Source organism: Odocoileus virginianus, chromosome 3, assembly GCF_023699985.2.
Source record: "Odocoileus virginianus isolate 20LAN1187 ecotype Illinois chromosome 3, Ovbor_1.2, whole genome shotgun sequence".
Taxonomy (NCBI): Eukaryota; Metazoa; Chordata; class Mammalia; order Artiodactyla; family Cervidae; genus Odocoileus; species Odocoileus virginianus.
Window position 1 is genome coordinate 35,762,319 of NC_069676.1, and position 21,574 is coordinate 35,783,892.

General features: G+C 55.6%; 1 protein-coding gene and 1 non-coding gene across 7 annotated transcripts; both read right to left on the reverse strand.

Moving 5' to 3' along the window:
• Window positions 1-672: 672 nt before the first annotated feature.
• Window positions 673-20,603, reverse strand: PDLIM7 (PDZ and LIM domain 7). Of its 6 annotated transcripts, XM_020873961.2 has the most exons (14): window positions 20,497-20,603; window positions 19,424-19,529; window positions 15,418-15,569; window positions 15,306-15,336; window positions 14,708-14,826; window positions 14,312-14,332; window positions 13,919-14,055; window positions 13,735-13,771; window positions 12,733-12,794; window positions 12,341-12,578; window positions 11,081-11,261; window positions 1,403-1,523; window positions 1,168-1,283; window positions 673-1,013 (listed from the first exon to the last, which is right to left on the reverse strand). In XM_020873961.2, exons 2-14 carry the CDS (start codon window positions 19,517-19,519, stop codon window positions 927-929), a joined length of 1,398 nt encoding a protein of 465 aa, XP_020729620.2. In that variant the 5' UTR covers window positions 19,520-19,529; window positions 20,497-20,603; the 3' UTR covers window positions 673-926. The 6 variants fall into 6 exon arrangements, with proteins under 6 accessions (XP_020729620.2, XP_020729622.1, XP_020729621.2 ...); XM_020873963.2 differs by lacking the exon at window positions 14,708-14,826 and having other exon boundaries at window positions 14,316-14,332; XM_020873962.2 differs by lacking the exon at window positions 14,312-14,332.
• Window positions 9,734-9,806, reverse strand: TRNAG-UCC (transfer RNA glycine (anticodon UCC)). The gene has a single exon. It is a non-coding gene; the product is annotated as a tRNA-Gly (tRNA).
• Window positions 20,604-21,574: the final 971 nt, after the last annotated feature.

The window sequence follows — 21,574 nt, forward strand, 5'->3', positions numbered from 1 at the left end:
TACGTGCAGACACCCAACAGGGTTGCTGCGTGAGACAATGGGAGGAATGACTGGTATACTCCAGTGCCGTCCTTCCTCTTCTCACCTCTCATCCCCCACGTCTCTGCTCCAGGCCTGGACCAGTCGCTGCCATGTGGCTTGTTGCGCCTTCCTTCCCCAGAGCCCTGCCCCTCCTCCCAGGCTCCCTCCTTCTGCTCATGGCTCCCAGGCGCTCTTTCTACAACACAGATCTGAACATTCTTGCCTGGCTCTCCCCACCGTGCCCTCAGGAAGCAGTCCCAGCTCCTCATCCTGGCACTTCCAGGCATCCTGGCACTTCCAGAACTGGGAGGCTGCCTTCTCCAGCCCCCTTTCTTCGCCTGCAGCATACGATGGCAGCAGCCCCTCTGGACCCTCACTTGGGTGTACCATTTTCCACGTTACACCCCTGAGGATGCCCCTCCAACTCCTCTTCTCTGACTGCCAAGCCAAGCCAGACCAGGCACCCCCGACTTCTGTGGGTCCTGGGCCCAGCACGTGAGATTCCCCTTTGCCTTCTCCTGCTGACTGTGAGTCCTCCCTGTCCCCATCATGGGACCACAAGGACGGTCAGCCCTGGAGAATTTAATCTCCACCCTGCTACAGGCCTCAGATCCCACCTTTCTTGATGCACAGGGGGAGGCACACACCAGATGCAGCTGGAGACAGATTTATTATAGCACTGGACGTGAGCAGGGGCCGGTGTGGCCAGCACCAGTGTGCGGGGGTGGTGGAGGGAGTGGGGGGAGGTGATGGGGGTGGGGCCCAGGGGACCCCAGGCTCAGGCCAGGAGTTGGGGTTGGGGCAACTTTTGCTAGCCCTACCCAGAAATCTGGGGCGATGGTTCCAGACTCAGCAAACCCCTCGGGATGGGTAGGCTGGGGTGGGCAGCAATGAGTGGGAGGGGCTCACACATGGGAGAAGGCGTGGCTCTTGCAAAGGGGCTTGTCCTTCTTGGAGTAGAAAGTCTTTCCTTCCAGGTTGATCTGACATATCTGGGAAGGGCCAAGGTGCAGTTACAAGGGGTGGGGGAAGCAGGAGAGGGCCCTTCCCAACCTCTTAGAAATCCCAGAGGCAGGGGTGGGAGGGAGGCAGGTGAAGAACACGAGGCTCTGGGGACAGGGCCTGAGTCCGAAGAGGGGCACTCACTGCGCACACGAAGCACGTATCATGCCAGCTGAAGCCCAGCGCCTCCAGGAAGCGGTCCCCAGCATCAATCTTGAAGTCACAGCCTCGGCATTTTGTGCCAAACATCTTCTCATAGTCTGGAGACACAGAGAGAAGAAAAGTGGGGCGGGGGGGGGGTGGGGGGGACTTGGGTTCTCCCCTGCCCACACCCTGCCCCCTCACCCAGCACCGCCTTCTCACCTGTCCCAGCCCATACCTCGCTCGCAGTAGGGAGCCCCTTCCTCCATATAGAAGGCCCTGTTCCGAATGGGTGTCTTGCAGGCCGCGCAGGTGAAGCAATGCACGTGCCAGGTCATCTTCAGGGCATGCATGATCTCCTAAGAGGAAGCAACAGTCACTTGGTAACTTGGCACCCTCCCCTCCAGAGTCCAGGACATAGGCAGGCCGGCTGGGGCCCTCTTTCTTTCCAGATAAATGTTTTATCTGCACACCCACTGCTCCCACTCTCTCTCCAATCCCAAGGCATCCACTGTGCTGTGCTGTGCTTAGTCATGTCCGACTCTTTGCAACCCCATGGACTGTAGCCCGCCAGGCTCCTCTGTCCATGGGGATTCTCCAGGCAAGAACACTGGAGTGGGTTGCCATGCCCTCCTCCAGGGGATCGTCCCAACCCAGGGATTGAACCCAGGTCTCCCTCATTGCAGGAGGATTCTTTACCATCTGAGCCACCAGGGAAGCCCATGAATACTGGAGTGGGCAGCCTGTCTCTTCTCCAGGTGATCTTCCCAACCCAGGAATCAAACTGGGATCTCCTGCATTGCAGGAGGATTCTTTGCCAATTGAGCTACCAGGGAAGCCTGGTGGCTGTTCACTATGCTACGTCTGAAGTTCTGCTCCCAATCTCCACAGGCTAGGCCTTGTACATTCCCACAGCGTCTCTGTCTCAGTGGATGGTGACTCCATCTGCATGGGACAAATTCCTTGTTTTGTCCCTTATTTCGGATCCACTCCGAAATCCGGCCAGGCTCTCCTTCAAGATGCATCCAGATACTGGCCACTTCTCACAGCCTACCTGATGTGGAATGTGAGCCTTGGGCACCTCTGACCTGGATAAGTGCACAAAACTGGCTTCTGTGCTCTTTCCTCTGCCCCTGACAGCCTGATATCAACCTGTGCTCGGCCAGCTTCTCCTCTGCTTGAGTCCCTGCCTGGTCCACATTGCTCTGAGCAAAGGGCAAAGCCCAGGGAAAGGCCCAGAGGCCAGCAAGACTGGCTTCCGTCCCTCTGCTCTCCCCATGTGACCTCTTGTCCATGGCTGATGCACCGGGCACACCATCGTAGGGCTCCCTACCAGCTGCCCCCTCTACCTGGACTGCTTGGCCCAGATATGTGTTAGGCTCAGCCCTCATCCCCTTCAAGATTCTGCCCAAAGATCACCTTCCCCTTGAGGCCCACGCTGACACGATCAGCTCATATGCCAACCCTGCTTCCCAAAGTCATGCTTCCAATAGCTTGAACTCTGTACTTTCTTCCCATACTAACGTGTGTGTGTGTGTTAGCCACTCAGTCATGTCTGACTCTTTGCGACCCTGTGGACTGTAGCCCGCCAGGCTCCTCTGTCCATGGAATTCCCCAGGCAAGGATACTGGAGTGCGTTGCCATTCCCTTCTCCAGGCGATCTTCCTGACCCATGCGAACCTGGGTCTCTGCATTGCAGGCGGATTCTTTACCATCTGAGCCACTGGGGAAGCCCCCCATACTAGCATACCACCAGGTAATTTACCTCTTATGTCTCTTGCTTATTGTCTGCTCCCCACCGCCTTCTTCCCGATCTAGTATGAGGTCCCGGAGGGCATGAACTATTAACGTTTCTGCTAGCTGGTATATCCCAACAGTGCCTGGCCCATGGGTAGGCATCATGAGTGCTTGTGAGCTAAGTTAACTTGCTCTACTGGAGGCCTGACAGAGCAGAGGCCACGGGTGGGCTGAGCTCTCCCTGGGGCCAGCCGGGTGAGCGGCACTCACTCCTGGGGCAGGCAGAAGGCAGTGTGGAGCCCCAGGGGATGTCAGATTGTGGGTTCAGCCACATCTTAGCTGGGTGGCTTGCCCAACAGCTTTACTCCTCATGACCCTGGCTCCTTCACTGCTGAACTGGGAGCCTGATCCCAGCTTTGCTGGGTTGCCATAAGGATGGTCCCACATCTGAGGCCAGGGGTAGCAGACCCAGTGCCTGCCAAGGCTAGGTGGCATACACAGTGGGGCAAGGTGGGGACTGTGTCATGGGAGAGCACGTGTTCCGTGTGCAGGGGTGGTGCTGACCGCTTCATTCAGGAATGCCTACAAGGCTCAGGTTGAAATCCAGGTGTTAAAGTCAAATCCAATTTTTCAATATTGGCTATTACTTTAAAAATGAAACAGAGGCTTCTCTCATGGTCTGGTTAGGAGTCTGCCTGCCAATGCAGAGGACACAAGTTCGATCCCTGGACCAGGAAGATCCCGTATGCCGAGGGACAACCAAGACTGTGCGCCACAACTACTGAGCCCTCAAGCTGCCAGCACTGAAGCCTGCGTGCCCTAGAGCCCGTGTGCCACCACAGGAGAACCGCAGCAAGAAGCCTGCGCACCACAGCCAGAGAGCAGCCCCACTCACTGCAACTAGAGGAAGCCTGCGCGCAGCAGCGAAGACCCAGAGCAGCCAAAAACAAATAACTAAGTTTTAAAATAATAACAAGGAAAGAAACAGTGTGGACAAAGCAAGACGTAAGTATGGGGAGCACCTAGCTCTCAGCTGGCCTGTCCATGCCCACTACAGAAACTGTCGAGGGAATTCCCTAGTGGTCCAGTTGTTCGGATTCACTGCTCTCACTGCTAAAGGTGCAGGTTCAACCCGTGGCTGGGCAACTACACAAGGCGTGTGGCACAGTCCAAAAAAAAAATCTGTCATTTCTCACATATACCTCACAACCAGCCTGGCCAGGAAGTTACTGCCACTCCCATTTTAGCAAGGTCCAGAGAAAGTGATCTGTCCCAGATCACACAGTCAATAGATGACGGAAATGTGTTTCAAACCCAAGTCTGGCTCACTCCAAAGTTGGCTCTTCCCACTGCCTGGTGTTGCCTCTTTGCAAGGAGAAGACAAGGGCTGGGGGAAGGAACTTGGCTGTGGGTCAACAGGACAGGGTCTGGGGAGGAGCATGGGGAGCCCAGATCCGGGCCCAGTGGGCGTGCGGGCAAGGAGGCAGGTCTCTGAGCCAGTTCTCCGTGTCTACCTTATGCCCAAAGCTTCCTACATCTGTCTGCCCCTGCTGTCCCATCACCCTAACCCAGGCCTAGCGGTTCCGTTCCCCTCCTCCAGTTGTCTCCCTCTGCCCCAGGGGAAGCACACTGAGGCACATCTGACCTCAGCAGTCCCCAGCTCCAGAACCCCTAACATGGCCCTGCCCTGAATTCCACCTCGTCTCACACCCTCCCCGGGTGTTGCCTTGTGACACAAGCTGTTCCCTCTGCTTGGAGCATTCTCTCCTGACCCTTGTCCAAGCTAATGCCTCCTAATGATTAAATTCAGCTTAGAGGCCACTTGCATTCACTCCTTCAAGTATTAAGTGACCACTGTCTATACATGTGTTAGTGTGTTAGTCGCTCAGTTACGTCCTACTCTTTGCAGCCCCATGGACTGTAGCCCACCAGGCTCCTCTGTCCATAGAATTCTCCAGGCAAGAATACTGGAGTGAGTTGTCATGCCCTCCTCCAGGGAATCTTCCTGACCCAGGGATCAAACCCAGGTCTCACACATTGCAGGCAGACTCTTTACCAACTGAGCCACCAGGGAAGCCCTTCCTATATATGAGGTACAGCATTACACATGAGCAAAAGAGCCCTGGTCCCGGCCCATGAATTTCACACTGGAGAAGAGATGGGACAAAAAGATTGGAGGGTAGTAAGCAAACAGTGCGGAGCCTAGCCAGGTGGGAGGGTGGGTATCAGGGCAAGTGCCCCTGAGGAAGTGTTATTTGAATCCCAGATGAGAAAGAATGAGGTAAAGAGAGTGCTAAAGGGTATTTCCAGCAGAGTACAGCCTGTGCAAAGGCCCTGCGGTGAAGGTAACATTGCACTGGCAAGATGGAGCTGCCTGTGTCGGTGAAGCACTGGAGTGACGGGGGCTGGTGGTGAGTGGTAAGGCTTGACAACGGTATTCCAGAGGGTCCCCAGACTAGGACATGTCCCCTCTAAAGTGTCCATCCCATCCCCCAGAGCTCCCCTCCAAGTCTGCTGAATCAACCAGATGGTCCTGTGTTTCCCCATGCTCTGAGCTCTAAGAGCCTGAAGCCCTTGGTAAACTGGGACAGTTAGGTTCCTGCCCATCCCCCCGCACACACCCCACCACCGACCCCGCTGGAGGCTGTGATCTGTCAGCCCCTGCAGCCCCTGCAAGAGGGGAAGCTGAGTGCCCCTGGGCCACATGTGGAACCACTGGGCTGCGGCAGGAGCAGGGCTCACCATCTCACTCTGGGCATACTCTAGGACCCAGGAGCTAGTCAGGCTCCATCAGCCCTGCCTCTGTAGCTGCAGCCTGGGCAATAACTTTGTCCACCTAGAACTGGGGCAGGGCAGGACGAGAGTGCGATGTAATGCAGGCGGGGCTGTCAGTGAACAGAACATAAGGATCTGTGGGAAGCAAATCCAGATGCCAGCTTAAGAAAGGTCCTGGGGGGACTTCCCTGGTGGTCCAGTGGTTAAGAGTCTGCCTGCCAACGCAGGGGACACTGGTTCAATCCCCGGTCAGGGAAGATCCCGCATGCCATGGGCCACCTAAGCCTGTGTGCCACAACTAGTGAGCCTGTGCTCCGCAACAAGAAAAGCCACCTTGATAAGAAGCTCATACACCACAACTAGAGAGTAGCCCCCGCTTGCTGCAAATAGAGAAAACCCTGCACAGCAATGGAAGACTTAGTGCAGCCAAAAATAAATACATAAATAAAATTTAAAAATGAAAGGTCCTGGGTGCCAGCCCATTCTGATAGAACAGTCCAATACGGTATCAATTAGGCTGGTGGGGAAATGACTGTAATCTTGGGCAAAATTTCCTCATCTGTAAGATGAGAATAATCAAACTGACTTCATACTATAATTGTCAAACTGGATGCCCACACATAGAAAATGACCCACAACACAAAGCTGTGATAGCATCCTTTCTTCCCTTCCAGTCTACTGATGGAATCCTCACTTTTTGCTGGGCACACACCTGTACCAAACAGACTATATTTCCCAGCCTCCCTTGCAGCTCAGTAATGTCATGTGACTGAGTTCTGGGCTATGGGATGGAAGCAGAAGGGTTGGATGGCACCCATAGCCCAATCCAAAAGGAAATCAGTTCTGAATATTCATTGGAAGGACTGATGCCAAAGCTGAAACTCCAGTACTTTGGTGACCTGATGTGAAGAACTGACTCATTGGAAAAGACCCTGATGCTGGAAAAGATTGAGGGCAGGAAGAGAGGGGGACAGCAGAGAATGAGATGGTTGGATGGCATCACCGACTCGATGGACATGGGTTTGAGCAAGCTCCAGGAGTTGAAGGACAGTTCCCTGTCCTTCACTGGCATGCTGTAGTCTATGGGGTCAAAAAGAGTTGGACACGACTGAGTGAATGAAGTGAACTCATCTAAAGATGGCTCCTAAGAACCTTCCACTACTTCTTCCTTTTCCAATTTCCTGCTGAGAAAAGAAGAGAAACAAAAGGCAAAGGAGAAAAAATATACCCAACTGAATGCAGAGTTCCAAAGACTAGCAGGAAGAGATAAGAAAGCCTTCTTAAGTGAACAATGCAAAGAAATAGAGGAAAACAATAGAATGGGACTAGAAATATCTTCAAGAAAATTAAGAGAGAGCAAGGGAATATTTCATGTGAAGATGGGCACAATAAAGGACAGAAACAGCAAGGACCTAACAGAAGCAGAAGAGATTATGAAGAGGTGGCAAGAATACACAAACTGTACAAAAAAGGTTTTAATGACTTGGATAACCATGATGGTGTGGTCACTTACTTAGAGCTAGACATCCTGGAGTATAGTCAAGTAGGCCTTAGGAAGCATTACTATGAATAAACCTAATGGAGGTAATGGAATTCCAGCTGAGCTATTTCAAATCCTAAAAGATGATGCTATTAAAGTGCTGCACTCAATATGTCAGCAAATTTAGAAAATGCAGTAATGACCAGAGGACTGGAAAAGGTCAGTTTTCATTCCAATTCCAAAGAAGGGCAATGCCAAAGAATGTTCAAACTACCACATAATTGTGGTCATTTCACAAGCTAGCAAAGTAATGCTCAAAATCCTTCAAGCTAGGCTTCAATGGTATGTGAACCAAGAACTTCCAGATGTACAAGTTGGATTAGAAAAGTAGAGGAACCAGTGATCAAATTGCCAACATCTGCTGGAGCATAGAAAAAGCAAGAAAATTCCAGAAAAACTTCTGCTTTATTGACTATGCTAAAGCCTTTGACTGTGTGAATCACAACAAACTGGAAAATTCTTAAAGAGATGGGAATACCAGACTACCTGACCTGCCTCCTTAGAAATCTGTATGCAGGTCAAGAAGCAACAGTTAGAACCATACATGGAACAATGGACTGGCTCAAAATTGGGAAAGGAGTATGTCAAGGTTGCATATTGTCACTCTGCTTATTTAACTTAAATGCAGAGTACATGATGCAAAATACCAGGCTGGATAAATCACAAGCAGAAATCAAGCTTGCTGGGAGAAATAACAACCTCAGATATACAGATGACACCACCCTAATGGCAGAAAGCAAGGAGGAATTAAAGAGCCTCTTGATGAAGGAGAAAGAGGAAAGTGAAAAAGCTGGCTTAAAACTCAACATTCAAAAAACTGAGATCATGGCATGCAGTCCCATCATTTCATGGCAAATAGACTGGGAAAAATGGAAACAGTGACAGACTTTATTTCTTGGGCTCCAGAATCACTGTGGACAGTGACTGCAGCCAGGTGCTTGTTAAAAGACAGGTAGGTGCTTGTTCCTTGGTAGAAAAGCTATGATGAACCTAGACAGCATATTAAAAAGCAGAGACATCACTTTCCTGACAAAGGTCTGTATAATCAAAGTTATAGTTTTCCAATAGTCATGTACAGGTGTAAGAGTTAGACCATAAAGAAGGCTGAATGCTAAAGAATAGATGCTTTTGAACTGTGGTGCTGGAGAAGACTCTTGAGAGTCCCTTGGACTGCAAAGAGATCAAACCCGTCAATCCTAAAGGAAATCAACCTTGAATATTCATTGGAAGGACTGATGCTAAGGCTGAAGCTCCAGTACTCTGGCCACCGGATATGAAGAGCTGACTCATTGGAAAAGACCCTGATGCTCAGAAAGATTGAAGGCAGGAGGAGAAGCAGATGACAGAGGACGAGATGGTTGGACGGCATCACCAACTCAATGGACATGAGTTTGAGCAAACTCTGGGAGATAGTGAAGGACAGGAAAACCTGGCGTGCTGCAGCCCATGGGGTTGTAAAGAGTTTGACACCACTAAGCAACTGAACAGCAAGCCGACTGGAGCATGGAAATTTTGCCTGAAGCTCAAGAAGTATCTTGGACTATAAGTGGTAAGTAAGTCAATGCTAAGATGTTGGAGAAACAAGATACAGGAGCCTGGATCTGCCTACATGTCCCAGACTGCCCACCTCTCCACTTCCTTAGGTGAGAAACAGCTGTCAGTATTTTTTCTATCACTTGTGGTCAAGGCAGTTATCACTAATATGACCATTACTACGGAGCTCTCTGGGCTTCCCAGGTAGTGCTAGTAGTAAAGAACCCTCCTGCCAATGCAGGAGATGTAAGAGATGCAGGTTTGATCCCTGGGTTGGGAAAATCCCCTGGAGGAAGGCATGGCAACACACTTCAGTAGTCTTGCCTGGAGAGTCTCCACGGACAGAGGAGGCTGATGGGCTATAGCCCATAGGGTCACAGAGTCAGACACGACTGAAGCGACTTAGCACACACACATGCACAGAGCTCTCTGGCCACATCCGGAAGCTCTGCCCATGGATCCAAAAATAGGGAGACGCATGAGTGCTGGAAATCCGCAGTGCCTTGTGCTGCTCCGGTTTGGCTCTCATGCTCTGTAGCCTTGGGCAGTTTCTGCCTCTCTCTCTACTTCAGCTTCCACACAGGCACAGCTGAGCCCCCCTCAACTTGTCACCCTGCCTGTTACGCTCCTCTTTCCTTAGGCTGCTCACCCTCGACACTCTTGGAGTCCCCTTCCTCTGTGTGAGTTCCTGGGGGCAGGACCATGCCTGTCTCTTCACAGGGCATCCCCAATGTGGGGCACTGTCCACAATGAATGGCAGATGGTAGACAGGGCATCACTCTCAGCCCATAAACTGTGCTGACCCAAGTCTCAGGCCCAGCTCCAGGTGGCAGCTAGGTTGCCCTGCAGGAGACCAGGCCAGATTCTGCTGCATATTTAGACTCAGTAGGAAGAACAGGATTTTTTTTTTTAAGAATAGGTTTTTAATATATATATTTATTTATTTGGCTGCATGGGGTCTTAGTTGTGGCACAGGGGATATAGTTCCCTGACCAGGAATCGAACCCAGGCCCCCTGCATTGGAAGTACAGAGTCTTAGCCACTGGACCACCAGGAAATCACCAAGAATAGGATTTTGAATCACAAGTTTTTTAACCTAAATTTCTGCCTTTGCAAATCAATAGTTCTGTGTCCTTCAAGCCTATCTTCAGAGACTACGCATTCGGGCAGACTGCATTAGCCTCTCAAAAGCCAGTCATAACCCCCTCTTTTGCCTTCCTCTCTTATAAAGGACAGTAGCTAAAATACTGGATTTGCCAGCTTCCCTCACTGGCCTAGGTGCCCATACAATAACAATTCCAACAACTGAGATAAAGATGCAAGTTCCTGGTTTTTCTTCCAGAGCCAAAAGGCAAAACCTCATTAAAAGAAGACTCCCGCTCCTTCCCTCAGATTCCCACCTGCAACAAGAATGTGAGCCTGGGGCCTGAGCAGTCATCTGGCATCCATGATACAATAAACTTGAGGACAAAGGCCTAGAGGCTAAGGATTTCAGAACTAAAACACAGGAAAAGCCTAAAGCCATCCACGAGCTGCTCTTCCACCCCTGGAATTCCTGCAATTGAAGTAAAGATTACCCCTTCGGTTTCAATCTCTATACTGGAGTTTTTTCTATTACTGAAGCAGAATGCAATCCTAACACAGTAGCCATCTCTTGTTTTGGCCTGACTAGCACTCACCTCCTCTCTTGGGGTAATGTCACCCTGGTTTTATGTTCAAAGAACCAGTCCTATGGTTCAGGCAAGTTAATCAGACCCCGTTCCAGGGGTGAGTGTCACCTGGGCCTGACCAACTAGTCACAGGGCTTGGTTCAGAGATGGACATGTGAAGCAAGCCAGGCCAGTGAGCATCAGCACTGGGACTCGATGCATCAGCTGGCACAGAGGTGCTCTCTTTCCCTCTGTGGTGCTAACCTAGGGAGATTTAACCCTGGAGCCATTGATGTAGCAGCATGTTTGCCGCTTTCTAGAGAAAAGCATGCTGGGATCAAAGCCAACACAGATGAAACCAGAGGCAAGTGGCAGAAAGACTCCTGACGACCTCAGGATCTGCATTCAACTGGGCCAGAAGTTAGCATCCCTCAGCCTTTCCGATTATTGGCGCCAATTCTCTCCTGCTTGAGCCCTTTAGAGTTAGGATTTAGGTCACCTGTTAAGACAGTCCTTGCTAATATAAAGTGAGATCGATATAGTAGTCTGATTGTGAGGCTGGTAAGGTTCCAACGAGGTCCCGCAAGGACAGCCCCCCAGCCCAGGAGCTGCTCAACACTCCTCAGTGCTGAAGAGTCGGGCTTGTCTTCCCAGTCCCCCGCCAGCCACCAGCCCCACTCACGCCGGTGATCTTCTTCTTGCACTTGGCACAACTGGGTGCATAGCGCACATCATAGCAGGGTGGGCAGAAGATGGCCCCCTTCTCCTCGAAGAAGCCACCCTCTTCCAGAACCTTCCCACACTGGCTGCACACAAACTCCTCAGGGTGGTATGCGTGGCCCAGCGCCACCAGGTAGCGGCCCCTGCAGGGGAAAGCAAGGGCAGTGAGGAGTGGGTGCAAATGAAGTCGGGGTTTCTGGCCAGCACCCCACAGGCTTTACCCCACACCTATTATGAAACCTTGGAGGGAATGTTCATTCTCTTCATCTCCAAATAGGGAAGAGACAGGCTTGAAAGGTGACTTGCCTAAGATCACACAGCAAGACAAAGCTGACTGTTGTGGGACTTCCCTGGTGGTGCAATGGTTAACAATTTGCCTCCCAAGGCAGGGGACACGGGTTCAATCCCTAGTTGGGGAACTAACACCCCCCCCCCATGCCTCAGGGCAACTGAGCCCATGCACTGCGACTAAGATTCCATGTGCTGCAACTAAAATCAGATGCAGCCAAATAAATATTTTAAAAAGCTGCACTGTTTTGATGACAGGAGGTGAGGGAGAAGGGAAGCGTCAGAAAAGGGAGGAAGGTGACACTGGGTGAGGACTGCTGACTTGAGCCTAATAAGTTGAACCCAAGGGGTTGGTGTCCTGGGAGACAGGAGGCCTGGAGTACCTGTGAGCCCTGAAGGCCAGAGGGCACTTGAGCTGAGCCTGGTGCCCACTGTGTCCCGTTGGCCTGGAGAGGGACCTGGCCATCCCAGATAAATGGGGATGTCTGAACGAGGGGGTGCTTTCCAGAGCTTAAGAGCTGACAGGAGTTGAGAGCAGGGCAGAGCCTGGGATGAGAACTAGGAAAGCTCTGGGGCCTGACACAGATCTGATTCTGGGGGGCTGTGGGACTGCTGGTCCCTGGGGAGCAGTGCAGAGAGGGAGGGACTTAAGAGGCTTAGCAGAGAGAGACCAAGTGAGCAGGAAGGAGAAAGGCAGAGGGGGCTGGGAGCAGGGAGGCCCTTCCTGGTCAGAGAGCAGCGAGTCTAGGGCTGCAGCTTGGCTGTGTCGTTGGCACCCCCTCCATTTCACCAGGGCAAATGTTGGAGAGAGGCAGAGCAGGGGGCAGCTGAGATGAGTAGGGAGATAGATGGGAGGAGCAGCGGTCGGAAAGACACCAGGGCTGGAGTTCCGGTTCAGGAAAAGACCAGGGTGGGAAGGGACAGGGCCACCCACCGGATGACCCTGTGGCACTGGTGGCACACAGGAGTCTTGCCGTCGCTGCCACCGCCCCCGCCGTGGCCCCCTCCAGCGGCGGCCTGCACGATGGAGGTGCGGTTCTGCATAGGCGTGGGTGTGGCCGGCTGCGTGTGTCGGGTCAGCACCGTGCTGGTCTTGTCCGGGGCATAGCGCTCAGCAAATGCAGGGTCCACAGCCCAGGGTGGGCGGCTCGTGGGACTGGGGGTGGTAGGGCCTGCCAAGGCCAGGGAAAGTGGCTCCATGGGGGTGCCCGGGGACACCACAGAACAGTGGGGAGAGCCCGGGGCAGCTTGGAGGGGCCCGCCCCCCATGCCTCTGGTGGTTACCCACCCTTCCCCAAGCCCAAGCCCACGCCCACGCTCTCTCACCAGGCCAGGGTTCCTGGGGTGTAGCTGAGGCTGGGGTTGGGGCTTCCATCCTGGGCACCTGGCTGTAAGATCTGTCATTCAAGGCCCTGCACGGCCGAGGCTCCTGGCATGGCCCCACCCCCCAAGCTTGGTCCTGCTGGCCCCATGAGAGATGCCTGGGTGCAGGAGAGCAGAGGACTCCAGGTCCCCCCAGGGCAGGGATGGGGAGGGCAACTTCTCCTGGCCAGGTTCAAGCTGGCTGGTCTGTCGCACAGGGCTGGGAGGTGAAGCAGGGCTCTCGCTTCTGGGGCCATTCACGAGGGTCTCTCTGATGGCAGGGCCCTTTTGCTGGGTACCCCCACCCACTGAGACCCAGACTGGCAGGGCCCACACTGGATCTGAACCATCTAGCACCCCCGACCCCAAATGCAAACCAAGTCCACGAAGATAGAGAAGAGAGGCAGAGAAAGCAGGGCTGAGGATGTTTATTTGCGTGCCCAAAAAGCCAGCACAGACCTGGCAGACAGCAGTACCATAGGGGCAAAGAGTGAAGGCAGCAGTGTCAGATGGAGCCGGGCCCTGTGCCAGGAGGGCAGCTGGGGCCAGGCCAGCAGGAGACTCAGTCCAGGGGCAGAAGAGGGATGGGTGAGGTAGGCAGAAGCTGGAGGCGCCAAGGGGAGGTGCCCTGGGGTGGAGGAACAGCAAGAAAGAGGCAGAGAGGGCAGCCGGCCGGCGAGGACCGGGCTACGACTGCACGTTGAGCACATGGGCAGAGCGCTGGTGATGCCAGTCCCGGAGGCGGGTGTAGCGTGGGCTCTGCAGCTCCAGGACATACTTTTCCCTGAGGGGTAGAGAGAGAAGGAGGAGGAAGTGGAAGGAAGGAGAGATGGAAGGGTGGCAGGGAGGGAGGCCCGAAGGAAGGAAGGAGAACGGATAAACCTGGCTAGGGATGGCCAGGAGCAGACAGGGCTGGAATGGGAGAGGCCGGAAATGAGAAAGAGGGGCTGGAGCTGGTCCTGTTACCTTGATTTCTTCAGGTGCTCCTCATCCGGGTCTTGCACTGACAGGGCAGAGGCATGCATTGACCAAGAGCAGACAGAAGGCCACCCCAGCCCTGAGCCCTGGTAGAGGGTCACAGGGTGCCGGAAGCCCGGGCCGGGCTGGGGGACCAGGAGGGGAGTCCGCCCTTCCCTGGGCTGGCACTTACTGAACTCGGTGCCCGTGAGGTGGGCGAGGATGCGGAAGGAACGGGACTGGCCTGTCCCAGGCCTCGGCCGCCAGTCCTCTGTGTCCTCCATCAGCCGCTGCTTGCTGGCATCTGGGACCAGCGGTCGGAGCGGCTGTCTGTGGGGAGGGTGGGGCTCAGAACCTCAAGCCGGGCTGGGCAGCAGGGGCGGCCCCTCCCCGGACTTGATACAGGTGGGCAAGAGTGAGGGGAAGAGGGGCGGGCAAGGTCAGGGCCCTGCTGGGTGAGGGGCGGGGCAGGGAAGTGAGAGGGGAGGAGGGCAATCAAGGTGAAAGGACGGCAGCCAGAGTGGGGAGGGGCCACCACCCAGAGTGCCAAAAGGAAGGAAGAGAGGGACAGGCAGAGGGGGCTCACTGACTTGTCAGGGGTCTGCACCTGTGAAGGAAATAAGACAGATGGACAGATAAAGGTACAAAGAGATAGACAAGGGGAGGAAGAAAGATGGCAAGGGGTCAGAATAGCCAGGGGGAAGGCTGCACTGAGTATCTGGGCTCAGTCCGCCAACATCAAATCCCAACCCCAGGCGACCACCGCGTAGGGGGCGGCGCTGCCTTGCTCACAGCCCCCAGGGGGGCCGGCCCAAGGCAGGAGCCACACCCCTGTGCCTGCAGTACCCGCCCCAGCCACCAGGGGTCGCTGTCGCACGGTTCGGGCCAGGCTGGGGCGCAGCACAGACAGAGCAGCAGCGGGCAGCCGGCGGGCGTGCGGAGGTGGAGACATAGATAGCGTGGACGGGCAGGACAGACGTACCCATTCTGCTGCGGGGTGCTGTCTGCGGGCGGGTTCGCCCCGAAAGGCCGGGCCGTCTTGTTGAGGGAGGCGCTGGGTGCAAAGGTGTACCGCGGGGGGTCCGCGGCGGGGGCCAGGGCCTGGGCAGAGACAGAGCGGGGAGGGCGGGCAGGGCGGGAGGAGGCGGGGGATCTGGCCAGAGTGGGGCGTCCTCTGGCACGAAGAGGCCAGCGGTACTCCAGCCCTACCCCCACACATCTGGCCTGAGGCTCCGGGGAGGGGGAGACTCAGGTTTCAAGGGACCCATTTGGGAGCAATGATCTCAGCCCACGCAGTCCGAGGGCGGGTGGGCTAGTGCAGCTTGCAGCACAGGCCGGCGGGAGAGAGGGAAGGAGGCAGGCAGGCAGACGGATGGACCGACAGGCAGACATGCATGGTGCTCTGACCGTGCGGCAGTCCCTGGCCCAACTCCCAGTTCCCAGACTCCCCAGCTCTGGCCTCCACCCTCTACTCCTGGCCAGGGATGGGGGGGACCAAGGCTGCACCAGGGCGGGCAGGTGAGCCTGGATGTCCAGTCCCACCCCGCCTGCTGCCCACATATCCCAAGCCCATCCCCTACCTTCTGCTGTTTGCTCTGAGCCGGCTGAGCCCTAGAAGAGAAGGGGAAGCGGTGATGATGGGCCACGCCCAAGGGCACGCCCACCTGCCAGGGCTGCTCAGCTCAGGCTTACCTGCTGAGGCTGAGGCTAAGGCGCTCCCCGCAGGCACGGATCTTGTTCTGGGCTTCGATGTGTGTGAGGCCCCCCGCGTTCTCGCCATCAATACTCAGCACCCAGTCACCCACGGCCACGCCGGCCTGTGCAGCTTTACCCCCAGGGGTGAGCTATGGAGAGACGGAGGGTCATGGAGGGCCAAGACTCTGCTGACCAAACTCAGGCAAATAGCAGCCAACCCTGCCTTTCCTCAGCTGCCCCACTGGCAGAACCCAGGGGTCTCTTCATTCAACGTGTTCCTGGACTACTGTTGGATACTAAAGCCATCTGGGAGGGGGTGGGGCTCGCTTGAGCTTCACCATCACCTCAAGCACTCCGCTTACACATTTATTCACCTCCAGGGACCCTCCTCACGGTTCAGAAGCTGCTGACATCAACATGCAGCCACCTTCAGGCTAAAACCCAAGTGCTTCAGCTCTAACTGAAGCTTTTGAGGTCTCTGCTGGCCTCTTGCCCAGGCCATCCCACCCACCAGACCTGCCCTCTGGCTTGTGCATGTGGCAAGTTCCTCCCTGAGTGCTCACTCACCTCTTACACTCCTAGCACCCAGTCCTGGTGCCATTTGCAGGGATCCACCAGGACCCTTGGAGCACCAGAAATACCCCCCCATCACCTTTAGGTTCCCAGTGATCAGTGCCCAAATGGGGCCCAGAGTGTCAGCTGGGGGCTTCACAGGCTGTAAATATGGGTGTCAACCCCAAGCCCTCGACTGCCACATCAGCCTCTCCCCACAATCCTTTGGGCTCTGCGTTGGGGATCCCTGGTTCCCATGGCAACTGAGGAGTAATGGCAGGCTGGAAGGAACGGTCAACAGCATGAAGCTGAAACCATGAAGATGACTTCTGGGAAGTGGTGGGCTTTGGCGAAAACAGAGTGGAATGGGCTGCCTAGGTTGTGAGAGAATCCAACACTTATGAAGACCTCAAGTGCTGAAAGAATTGTTCTCAAGGTTAGGTAGCACCAGTTTTAAGGCCCAGGGTGGGTATTTCCCAGGGTCTTGATATAGGTGACCCTGAAGAACCCAATTGGGCCCTCCTAGTCCTCTAGACTAGTGGCAACAACACAGGCAGAAGTAGCACTGTGGTTCGTAAGTCTAAGCCCACAGGGCTGCCTGGCCATCTGGCAATGGGCTTGGCCTTGAACTGGCTTGTGGGGAAGTACTAGGAGGCAGAATCACACTTCACAAGTCGGGGAGGTTTGCGGAGTACAGGCTGCCATAAGGCTCCTCAGGTGGGCCGATACTCAGAAGTTCGGGCAGGGAGAGGAGGTAAGAGGTTCCAGAGAGGTGGCAGAGGGATTAGACCCAGAGACTGATCGCACTAGGGCAAGAAGAGAGAGCTTGGTTTGATGGTTCTACCTCATGCTTCAGAAGTCAGAAGGGTAAGACAACTGGGCAGCCCCTTCTTTACTTGCTAAGTACTAACAGCAGTTTACATTTATCAAGTACCTAGTATTACCACACACTGAATCCTCGAAAAACCCTGTGGAGGAGAGTCTGGGAATATACCTATTTTATACATGGGAAAACAGAGAGGTTAAGTAACTTGCCTCTAGTTGCCTAGCTAGCAACTCAAGAGGCAGGGCCAGGACCCTGACTCTAAGGCTCCACCCTGTTAGGCCACCTCTGTTGAGAAAAGTACAGTGAAAGTGTTAGTCCCTCAGTTGTGTCTGACTCTTTGTTAACACATGGACTGTAGCTCCTCTGTACATGAAATTCTGCAGGCAAGAATACTGGAGTGGGTTGCCATTTCCTTCTCCAGGGGCGTCTTCCCAACCCAGGGATCGAACCCAGGTCTCCTGCATTGCAGAAGGATTCTTTACCATCTGAGCCACCAGGGAATTGTTGAGAGCTGGGGCTCAGAGGACAGCCCTCTGAATGGAAAGATTCTCTGACCCTCAAGCTGGGTTTGGGGCTTGGATCCCCTGTCTTACCTCTAGTTCAATCCAACCCCTTATAATGGGCATGGGGAAGTGATGCCCTTGAGGGGAAGTGACTTATTCAAGGTCACAGTGAGTCAGTAGAAGGGAAACCTGGTCTGGCCACTCCCTACGCACACAGGCTGGCTCCCGGGAAGTGTCGGCTAAGCCCACGGAGGTGGGGGTCTCTGGTTGAGCTGGAGCTATTGGCTCCCAGAGAGGGGATGGGGAACTGGCAACTACTTCCTTCTCTGGGATGAGGAGGACAGGAGGACACAGGAGGGACAGAGAAGTGGTCAGAGGTGGAGACAGGAGCAGAAGAGACCTGGGGATGGGGGGTGGGGTGTGTCTGGAGAGAAAAGCAAGCAGGCCCAAGGGACCAAGGAGAGAAAAAGCCAGGGGGCTGGACACTACACGGAGTAGGGGGTGAGTCAGCCTGAGGGCTCCACTGAGCAGCCCAACCCCCAAGTCCCAGACGTTACCTCATCTCCCAGGCCTGGGCCTACAGCCAGCCCTAGCCCCTCCCTCTCCTCCTCCATGCTAGGGTCAGGAGAGAGGGAGGGGGCCCAGCCCAACTCAGAAAAGACCACCCTCGCTCCCACCCACCAGGGCCTAGGTCCAACTCCAGGGCTGGGCTCAGCCGGTGGCCCCACCCGCATGCTGGGGCTGCTAACAGAGCCCGAGCTCAGAGTGCCCCCAACAGGCCACATCTGAAAGTCCATCCCTTAGGCTGCTTTGTTGCCCATCCCCACCAAAGAAGAAACTGAGGCTCAGAGGTCAGCCAAGCTCCCAGCCACACTGACCAGCACTTTCCCAGGAAGGGGAGTATAGGATGGGTTCCCAGGGCTGGCAAGGCTTGAGTATTATGTACGGGCTGGGGGTATGTAATAGGGAGACCAGTGCCCTTAGCTACCTTGCTGGCAAAGCAGCTTCCAGGAAACCCCGCAGAAGGGTCCCTGGGAACAGTGACTGCCTGCAGGACCTGGCCACCAAGCCCAACTACAACAGACTCTACCTTGGGCCCCTCTCGAGCTGGGCTCTCTAGACCCCTCCAGGCTGTGCCTGCCCTGGGCTTCAAGCCAGTAGCTGCCTGCCGACCAGGAGCCTGGGTGGGCCTCTCTGGACAAGCGGATATGGGGACAGGAAGTCCCTGCCCTCTCCTGACCCCCAGACTACAGTCAAGAGACACCAACCCAAGGGCTGGCCTCACTCTCTCAGGGCAGATACTTTGTTCCCTGTGTCCCACAACTGATCCCACAGTCGGAGCCACAGACTGGTGATCGGCTGAGGGGCCCACTGATGGGGTTCAGGGTTCCAGGCCTAGGCCAGCCTTCTTGAGCTCTGCAGACTCCAGCCACCAGTTGGCTATCCCAGCATGGGGCTGCATTCTTGGGCTTATAAGGCAATCCCCCTGCCACAGGGAGGAGCCAGCCTCCAGCTCCACCCCCACCAGGACAGGCTCTCAGGAGTTGGAAGTCAGAGCCCTAGAAACCCAAAGAGCACTGCATCCTGAATGGGACCAGTGAATGGGATACAAGTCCTCACCTGGGCTGGGGAGAAGCTTATCCACCCACAAAAACTGCAGGCCAACCCTGTGTTTGAAGCCCCATGCCTGCTTTGCCATTGAACTGATGAAAGAGTCCCTTCAATGAGTCTTGAGTTATCTCATCTGAACAAACAGGATGATAGTTGCTATCCCTTAGGTGGCAATGAGGATGAAGTGAGCTCCTGCAGTCAGAGTGCCCTCCCAGAGGCCGAGCACCAAGCATTGCTCCTCAAGCAATTTATAGACACTTCTTGGAGACCTCAGGCTCACCTCCTGAAGAATGGGCACACTCCTGAGCCTAGAAGGTGCAGTGCAGTGTTGTGGAAGTCTCAGGGCTCCTTTCCCAGTATCTACCGAGTTGGGAGTCCTTGTGGCAGGTGCCCACAGCTCTGGACCTGGACACCTCCTGGTCTCATTCCTGCTCAGACTCCTCCTGCCACCCACTGGAGATCTGAGCACACAGAGACCCCTAGGGGCACTCTTCCCTCAATCTAGGCTCACCCGGGAGATGGAGAGAGGTACATTGAAGTCCTTGCCCCCCTGCAGCCGGAAGCCCCAAGGTGCTGGCCCCTCCAGCACCACCTTGAAGGAATCCATAGTGCTGCTCCTGAGAGGAGAGAAAAGGTGAGTGATGCATGGTGGGTGCACAGGCAGGCCCGACTCTGGACACCAGCCTTGGACTAGCGCCAGGCAAGCACTGGCAGACGCTGAGCACACCCAGCGGGAGGGTAGGCGGGCACCCTGTTAGGTCGGGCTGGGCTGCTAGCTGGCAGACTCACTTTGGAAAGACAGGGGCAATCCCCCTTCCCCAAAGGACTGGGGCGGAGGAGGGGGGCGGTGAAGGGAGCCCGCATCTAGTCTTCAGGTTCCTCTCATCCAGGAGTGGACCGCAGGACTACTTTGGCATGACCTCCTTCCCAGCCAGTCTTGAGCCTTGGTCTGGACAGCAATGCCAGTCCAGGGCCGGCGCTCCTCTCCCCCGCCCCCAGGTCCCGACAGGCAGGCCTCGGCTGGAGCCTGCTCGGACTATATAAGGCGTGTAAACTGACACTGTGCGGAGAGAACACGGGGGCTTGGGCCGCGAGGGGGAGGGGTGGAGAGGGGTGGAGGGAGGCGGCTGGAGCGAATCCTAGCCATTCCAAGCCCAGTCAAAGCTACAGAGAGCCAGGGCAGGACCCCTGGGAGCTCTGGGTTCTGGGCGGGGGCGCGGCCCCTGGGGGGAATGGTGGGGGCTGGGATTCCAAAGCATGGCCAGGAAGCGGATTTATCCTGCACCCCGGCGGGGGTGTTGCCTCCCACACACGACTGCTACCGTCCCAACGTGACTCAGTTTCCCCCGGGCCCTAGCCTGGGCCCCAAGCACTGGCCGAGTCCCAGGCGCAGGAAGCGGCGCAGGCGCCAATCAGCCCCGCCACAGCCGGCTTCGCCGCAGGAAGGCGGGGGCGGGGGTAGGGGCGACGGCCCACCGGAGGACGTGCAGAGCTGGCTACGACCCCCAGCCCCCTCTGTGGTCCCCATTAGGCCTCTGCCTCCCGCCTGATCCGGCCCGAGACGCCCCGCGCTGTCGCAAGTACCTCCTGGGCCCCGCCGGGGCGCTGCTCCGCGGCGGGCTCCAAAGAGCCGCGCTGGGATCCGCCGCCCGAGTTCTGACCCCGCCCCCGCCGCTGCCATCCGCTTTGAGCCCGCGTAGGGGGGCGGAGCCAGATGCCCCGCCCCCTCCAAAGTCGCCGTCGCCCGGGCAGTGGGAAGCCCCACCCAATCCTTCCGCCCCACCCAATCATCAGGTCCCATCTCGCTTTGAGCTCTAAGACACAGCCCTCCTTCGTCCCGTTGGTGGGGCGGAGCCTGGGCGGAGTCTGGGCCGAGTCTCGGCTGCTGGACACCTAGTTTGGGAGCCTAACCCTCCGCGTTCCTGGCCCTTTGCGCCTCCAGCTGGCGGAGCGAGAAGAAAGTCTACTTGGGAACCACACAGATCTGGATCTGAGTTGGCTGTGAACCTTAGTTTCCAACTCGGAAAAATGGGACAATAATACTCGCTTCACAGGGCCGTCGTGAAGATAGGCACAGTTTGCCGTAAGGCACAGCCATCGGCGGCTCCAGAATTTCTAAATCGGACGGATTTGGTGGAGAGTTAATGGGTGGGGGGGACCTCGAGGTGGGCTTAGTTGAGGAGGACACAGGGGAGCGTGAAGCTAAGTTTGCAGAACATTCCACCGAAGGCAGAAAATAATGACAGCCGACACAGGTGGAGGGACCCTTGGCTCTGGCCCGAATCGTTTCTCAATCCTGACCAATTCCTACCGCCGACCCCCCGCAGTCAGCGGCCAGCAGCCCAGCGACCCCACCTAAGTGCTGACTATCCTGATGGGCTATGTCCTGCTACCCGCTCCAGAGCCGGCAGCGACTCTGATGAGGGTGTCAGAGTCCCCACTTTGACCCAGTGCTCAGCCCAGGGGGCTAGCTAGGCAGCGGGGGAAATTGAGCAGGGACCCAAGTTTGCTAGTGAGTGAACAGATGTCCACGCCTCAGGGCATGGCCAATGCGATTCTCCCCTTTCCACTATTATCATATTTCATCCTCTTCTGCATCATTCCCCTCACTACACAAACTGATGTAAGAGGTCTCATCTTTAAAGAAATTTTCTCTTGATCT

Excerpts from the sequence above, each read along its gene's own strand:
- PDLIM7 (XM_020873961.2), bottom strand. The coding sequence starts at position 19,519 with ATGGATTCCTTCAAGGTGGTGCTGGAGGGGCCAGCACCTTGGGGCTTC. Across the intron at positions 14,827-15,305 it reads CTCAGAGCAAACAGCAGAAG|GCCCTGGCCCCCGCCGCGGA; the intron begins GTAGGGGATGGG and ends GTCTCTGCCCAG. Across the intron at positions 14,056-14,311 it reads TGCAGACCCCTGACAAGTCA|ACAGCCGCTCCGACCGCTGG; the intron begins GTGAGCCCCCTC and ends CCCTCCCCACAG.